The sequence below is a fragment of the Mesocricetus auratus genome, unplaced genomic scaffold (genome assembly GCF_017639785.1).
Source record: "Mesocricetus auratus isolate SY011 unplaced genomic scaffold, BCM_Maur_2.0 Super-Scaffold_100676, whole genome shotgun sequence".
Taxonomy (NCBI): domain Eukaryota; kingdom Metazoa; phylum Chordata; class Mammalia; order Rodentia; family Cricetidae; genus Mesocricetus; species Mesocricetus auratus.
This window is the reverse complement of record NW_024429266.1, coordinates 102,107,284-102,113,880: the sequence shown is the minus strand read 5'-3', so window position 1 is coordinate 102,113,880 and position 6,597 is coordinate 102,107,284. Positions and strand designations below refer to the sequence as shown.

The 6,597-nt window shown below is 60.2% G+C and overlaps 1 protein-coding gene across 2 annotated transcripts; it reads left to right on the top strand.

Annotated features, from left to right (window-relative positions):
* The first annotated feature begins 3,737 nt into the window (after positions 1 to 3,737).
* C2cd4c (C2 calcium dependent domain containing 4C) lies at positions 3,738 to 5,755 on the top strand. Of its 2 annotated transcripts, none has more exons than XM_040738818.1 (2): positions 3,738 to 3,889; positions 4,416 to 5,755. In XM_040738818.1, the coding sequence occupies exon 2, from the start codon at positions 4,444 to 4,446 to the stop codon at positions 5,710 to 5,712; it is 1,269 nt and encodes a 422-aa protein (XP_040594752.1). In that variant the 5' UTR covers positions 3,738 to 3,889; positions 4,416 to 4,443; the 3' UTR covers positions 5,713 to 5,755. The 2 variants fall into 2 exon arrangements, with proteins under 2 accessions (XP_040594752.1, XP_012978371.1); XM_013122917.3 differs by having other exon boundaries at positions 3,739 to 4,022.
* Positions 5,756 to 6,597: the final 842 nt, after the last annotated feature.

Sequence of the window (6,597 nt, the reverse complement as noted above, 5' to 3'; positions counted from 1 at the left end):
GGTATCTTTCTGACCACCCATTCATATGCCCATCCGTCTGTCCTTCCGTCCATCCATCCACCCATCCATCCATCCATCCACCCATCCATCCATCCATCCATCTACCCATCCATCCATCCACACATCCATCCATCCACCCATCCATCCATCCACCCATCCATCCATCCACCCATCCATCCATCCACACATCCATCCATCCACCCATCCATTCATCCACCCATCCATCCATCCATCCACCCACCCATCCATCCATCCATCCATCCATCCACCCATCCATCCATCCACCCATCCATCCATCTACCCATCCATCCATCCACCCATCCATCCATCCACACATCCATCCATCCACCCATCCATCCATCCATCCATCCACCCACCCACCCATCCATCCATCTACCCATCCATCCATCCATCCAGCCATCCACCCATCCATCTACCCATCCATCCATCCAACTACCCACCCATCCATCCATCCATCCACCCATCCATCCACCCACCCATCCATCCATCCATCCATCCATCCATCCATCCATCCATCCATCCATCCACCCACCCATCTTTCCATTCTCCCACTCTCCCACTCATCCATTCATCTACCCACTCCCTTCAGCCCTACCCACACCCCACCCACCCTTCCATACACCAGCTCATCCATTCATCCCGCCACAGTCCTTTGAGCACCTCTCATCCATCAGGACTTCTGATGGTAGCAGGGATGCAAGGCTGTCCCAGACACTGATCAGCACGTCACCCCTAAGTGCACTTTCCAGATAGCACCTGGGAAAAGGAGAATTCTGGAGCTCAGGGAGTCTGGAGGGCTTTGTTGTGGGACAGCTATTGATCCTAAGGTGGAGGGTGTAGAGTCTGAGCAGAGTGCCAGCATACACACAGGCCCTGTGCGTGTGAAGCTGGCATGCCCAGGGACCAGAAAGGTGCCCAGGGGTAGAGGACACAGGACTGAGGGGTGGCTAGGTACCAGAGGGAGCTGCTTAAGCATCAGGTCAGAAGCTTGAATTCCAGTAAAAAGAGCCACTCTGTCAGGAAGTGTACTGTTGACAGGACAGGGATGTCTGAGGACCAGGAAGAGACAGTGTATAGATTCTGGAACCTGTGTCAAAGAGGGGTCTTAACTAGCTTTGCTCATTCACTCATGAATCCATATCTTAGGTCTTCCCAGGGCCTAGCCCCCATCCTCTCTGGACGTGTAGTCACGCCTGCCTGAGTTTAGGGCCTCCAGATCTCGCTGTGCAGGATGGGAGATGGATGTTGGTGACTCACCAAAGACCCACACATGGTGAGGGGTGACCAGGATGGTGGAGCTGCCAGGCTCCATCATTATCTGACCAGGCAACGGAGCCTTTGGTAGAGGGAGATGTGGACTCGGGCTCCGTTCTCCAGGAAGTCCAGGTGCTTGGTTTGGGGGTGCAGAGATCCCACCCCCAGCTCTATCTTTAATTACAAGCATTTGACCTGAGGGATCTTGGATGGGAGTAGCAGAGCTGTGAATTTGAATTCTGGGGTTCTCTTCCTGTGAAGTGCCCCTAAGCCCCTTACACACACAGGAGGTCCAGCTCCCTGTGGGCCTGCACATGTCTGGAAGTGGACAGGCTATGGAGCAGGGACAGTCAGGCCCCTGCGATCTGAGGCAAGGCCGCCCTTGCTAGAGCTGTGTGGGCACAAGGATTGGCACCGGGTCTTAATTGAGCCTCAAGTCTTAATCTATAGCACGGCATTGTATTTTATGTGTACGAGTGTATCACCTGTACACCGTATGGGTAGTAGGGACTGAACCTAGATCCTCGATGAGAGCAAGTTCCCTCTTAAGCACTGAGCCATCTCTCCAGCTCCTGACAGGAGCAGAATGCCACACAGATCTCTGAGAAATGCCCTCCCATGGCCCTGGGGGCTAAGGTCACACGGCAGGAGGCAACTCAGGACTGTAGGAAGAAGCTGGGCCAATGCCATCTACCCTAGGAGCTCTCTCTGAACTGAGCCTGAGTCGGACACATCTGTTCCTGCTAGTGGTTCTCAGAAAGAGACAGACGGCTTTGTTGACCAAGAGGCTCCCGTTTGCCATCTGCCGGCTGGAAGGGTTGGGCTCCCTGCCTACAGGGTGGGGTCCACGGGGACCAACAGGGTGGGACTGGAGACCCACTTCCAGATACCTCTGCCCGTTTGGGCTTCCATTTCTAAGCTGCAGGGGACAGCAGCTGGGCTCAGCCGTTGGAGGCAGCCTCTGGAACCCTTTGTCTTAGGCCAACACCCTTGGCTAAGACACCTGCTCACCTGCAGAAGGCCTGGGGAAAATCATTCTAACCAACACCCTTGAGGCTCTCTGGGCCTCTCCACAGTAGACAAATGTGGCCTGTGGAGTCACTGAGGAGGCAGGGGGAGTGAGAGGTCTGGATGCTTCCTGATGACACACGGCAGGAAGTGTGTGACCACGGGATTCAAGCCCCAGGAGATCAGACTGAGGCAGCCTGGTTCCTAGGGACGGTGACCCAGTAGCTACCCTTGGTGTGAGTCCTGGCTTTACCCTGCTGGGCCGCTTCATCTGCCATGGCTGATGGAGTTTCTCCCGTTTCCCTGTACACTGCCTGTTACAGTTTTGTTGTTGTTTTGTTAGTTTGAGACAGGGTCTTACTATGTAGCCCTGGCTGTCCTGGAACTCACCATGTAGACCAGGCTGGCCTCACTCACAGAGATCCGCCTGCCTCTGCCTCCTGAGTGTTGGGATAAAAGGTGTGTGCCACCCTGACCAGCTTGCTATAGCTTGTCATGGAGAGCTACACACCTACCCTGCCGTTCACCTGTGTGTTGCTCTGTGGGCACCTGTCTCACTGGGCATTGGGATGGCTGTCAGGTTGTCCCCAGCATCTGGGTCATCTGGGACCCAGGTGGGCCCCAGATAAATGTAGGATGCATCTCCTCCGGACTTGACACTGAGCTGTGGAAACACAGTTAGTAGTGGCCAGGCCTCCTTCTGGGTAGGTCCTTCTCCTAGAAAGTGTCATCTCATCTATAAACCTCTGAGCACGACTCCCTGCTGGGTGGCCATGGGAACCCGAGATGGAGAAGGTCATTTAGAAGCTGATTGGGACTCAGTTCCCAATTCCAATCATTATAACTATTATTGGATGAAGAGCAGCCGGTTAGTGAAGAGGCCTGCTACGCTCCCCAGAGCTGAGGGGCGGTGCCCGGACCGGAAGTGGTACAGCTTGCCTCAGCTGGGTCCAGTGTCACAAGCCCCGCCCCTCAGCTCCCCATCCAGTCTGTATTGCACTCAGCCTAGGACCAGAAGGCCCAGATTGGTGCTGTGGGATCCCGCTCAGGACCACAGGACATATAAGTTGGTAACAGGAGACCCTGCCCAGAACCCAAGACCCGTTCCACACAGCTGGATCCACCCCTGACCTGTACTAGTGTGCTCCCTTAACCCTCCCAGGGACCCCTCCCTGTGCCGGGCAACTGGTCCAATGCTACCGGAGCTGTCCCCGGACCCCAACCAACAAAGTCCTGCCTCTTCTGCAAGCCCCGCCCCTTCTTCAGGCTCCATCCTATTCTAACGAGGAGTCCCGCCCATCACCCAACCCCGCCCCCAGCCCGAACAAGGAGGCCATCTCCTAGGGCCGGCCCCACCAGCAGACCCCGCTCTATTTATATTAGGAACCCCGCCCCCGCTGCCCCGCCCCCGGTCAGTTCCGAGAGGCCCCGCCCCTCCCGGACTGCGGGGACGCGGGCGCGCGGCCGCATTCGGAGGAATACGGCGGCTTGGTGGGCGGTTTCCCGCGCCGAGCGCAGAGCTGGCCACCGCACCGCCGCCTCTCTCGCAGCTGCGCCGGGCCCGCAGCCGAGCTCCGTGTTCCAGAGTCGCCGCAGCCCGTGGCAGGTGAGCCCGGCGCGCTCCGCGGTGCTCAGACCCCGCGCACAGGGAGCCGGGGGCGCGGTCAGCTCGCTGCGCCGGGCCCAGGACCGCCACCTCCTCCCCCAACGCAAGGCGCAGCAGCTGCGCGAAGCCACAGGTGGGTGGTAGCTGGGGGCGGGGCCGGGACAGCTCAGGCCTGTGGTTCCCGGGGGACCCCGAGCCCTTCAGGTGGGTGGGTAGGTGAGCGGGATACAGGCTGGGCCCAAATGGCGTAGGCGCTGACACTACTCAGGGCTCCCCAAGCGCTCGCGTAACCGTGCATTACGCTGGGCTCGACCCTGACAGGTGGTGACCCCTGACCCAGGTGTCAACCCCTCGGGGTCCCTGGCAGATGACCCCCCTGTGTACAAGTGCCAGCCCCCGAAAGCTCTGACAATCAGTTGACACCTGGGCACAAATGCCAACCTCTTGGTAACCCTAACAGGTGACCCATGCACACAGGTCCCCCTTGAGCACAGCTGTCACCCCAGATCTCTGTTTCTTTTCTCAGACTTCCTGGTCTCTTGCCTGTTGCCGTCATGAGAAAAACCAACATGTGGTTCTTGGAACGGCTTCGGGGGTCTGGGGACAACGGAGCCAGCCGCGGGGTGGGTGGCGAGGCTGGGGACAAGGCCTCCAAGGGCCCTCTGTATAGCAACGTGCTGACGCCGGACAAGATCCCCGACTTCTTCATCCCCCCGAAGCTGCCCTCGGGCCCCACAGAGGCCGAGGGGCAGGCAGACCTGGGTCCATCCGCCTCAGAGCAGAACCTGGCCTCACCGGGGCCCCGCCGGGCACCGCGAAGCCCCCGGCTGCCGGCTAAGTTGGCTTCGGAGAGCAGGAGCCTGCTGAAGGCAGCCACGCGACACGTGATTCAGATAGAGAGCGCGGAGGACTGGACAGCCGAGGAGGCCACCAATGCCGACCCCCAGGCACAGAGTGCCATGTCGTTGCCCTCTGTGCCCAAGGCTCAGACGTCCTATGGCTTTGCCACACTGGCTGAGAGCCCCCACACCAGACGCAAGGAGTCCCTCTTCCACAGTGAGCACGGGGCCCTGGCCCAGGTGGGGTCCCCTGGTGCTGGGCGCCGGCGAGCAGGTGCCAAGGCCAATGGGGGCGATGGGGGGCCGCGGGAGGCTGGGGGGGCCCTGATGAGCCCTAGCCGCTACTTCAGTGGTGGGGAAAGCGACACGGGGTCCTCTGCCGAGTCCTCCCCCTTCGGGTCCCCTCTGCTCTCTCGCTCTGTGTCGCTGCTCAAGGGCTTCGCTCAGGACAGCCAGGCCAAGGTGAGCCAGCTGAAACACTCGGTGGGCCGCCACGGCTCCCTGTCTGCCGATGACAGCACACCGGACACCAGCCCAGGTGTCCGTCGCCGCTTGACCCGCAGGGCCACCCCGGAGCCAGGCCCCGAGTCTGGCCCGGCAGCACGTGGAGAGCACACAGTGCGGATGGGCACCAGGGGCAGCGTGAGGCTGCTGGCCGAGTACGAGGCGGCTCAGGCCCGCCTGCGTGTGCGCCTGCTGGCGGCCGAGGGTCTGTACGACCGGCCTTGTGATGCCCGGAGCATCAACTGCTGCGTGGGGCTGTGCCTGGTGCCCGGGAAGCTGCAGAAGCAGCGGAGCACCATCATCAAAAACAGCCGCCACCCCATCTTCAACGAGGACTTCTTCTTCGATGGCCTGGGGCCGGCCAGCGTGCGCAAGCTGGCCCTCAGGATCAAGGTGGTCAATAAGGGTAGCAGCCTCAAGCGGGACACACTCCTGGGGGAGGAGGAACTGCCACTGACCTCGCTGCTGCCCTTTCTGTGAGGTCACCGGCTCCTCCCCCCTCCACACTGAGCTCAGCGGAGGGTGGGGGCGGGGCGGGGCGGGGGCGAGGGGGCGGGGCCTGTGGCCCTGTGTTTTCCTGGGTCTCACAGTGGAGGGGCTGCAGGCTCAAAGCTCCGCTCTACTGGCCGGCATCCCCCCTCCTCCCCCGCCCCGGGGTTCTGCCTGGCCCTTCCTTCTAGAGTTGTGGGGTTCTTAGCCGTCCCAGGATCCCGGGTGCCTAAGGCAGCTGGGACTCGGAGCTGAGTTCCCTGAGTGGAGGCTGGCATTATTATTATTTTTTTCTCCCTCGCTGCACGGGGGAGTTTTTCCTCACAGTCTGGTTGCTATACTCTCTGCCCAGACGCTCTGAGAACCTCTCGGTGACATCCCCCCCGCCCCTGGTCCTCCCGGGCAACGCTGGCTCCAGGTAGACCCAGCCTCTCAGATTCGGGCGCTGGGGTTCCGTCCAGAGCTACCGGAGGGCTCGGCCTTCTGGCTGGACCTGGGGAGACCAGAAGGCCAGATGCACTAGAGGGAGGCGGTGTCTCTTGGCTGTTGGCTCTTTGGCACAGGCTTCTCTTCACTCCCGCTGACCAACCAGAGCCACCTGTAACCGGGAGCATCTGCTTCAAGCCTATGGCTCCCTCCCCATTCTGCAGGCTGCAAACAAACTGCCAGGGTGCCCTTTGCTCCAGAGTGTAAATAGCCGTCGTGGGTGGGAGGGCTGGGCTGGGCTGTATGTGGTTTCCCTGGGTAGGAAACCCTTGTGGGGTGGGATTCATGACTCCCGTGTTTTGTACGAACTCTGACTCAGAACGGAATGGACTGCCTGTTGGGCACTGGTGAACCAGGAGGGGCCTCGTGTCCTCCCTTTTGCTATCCTCA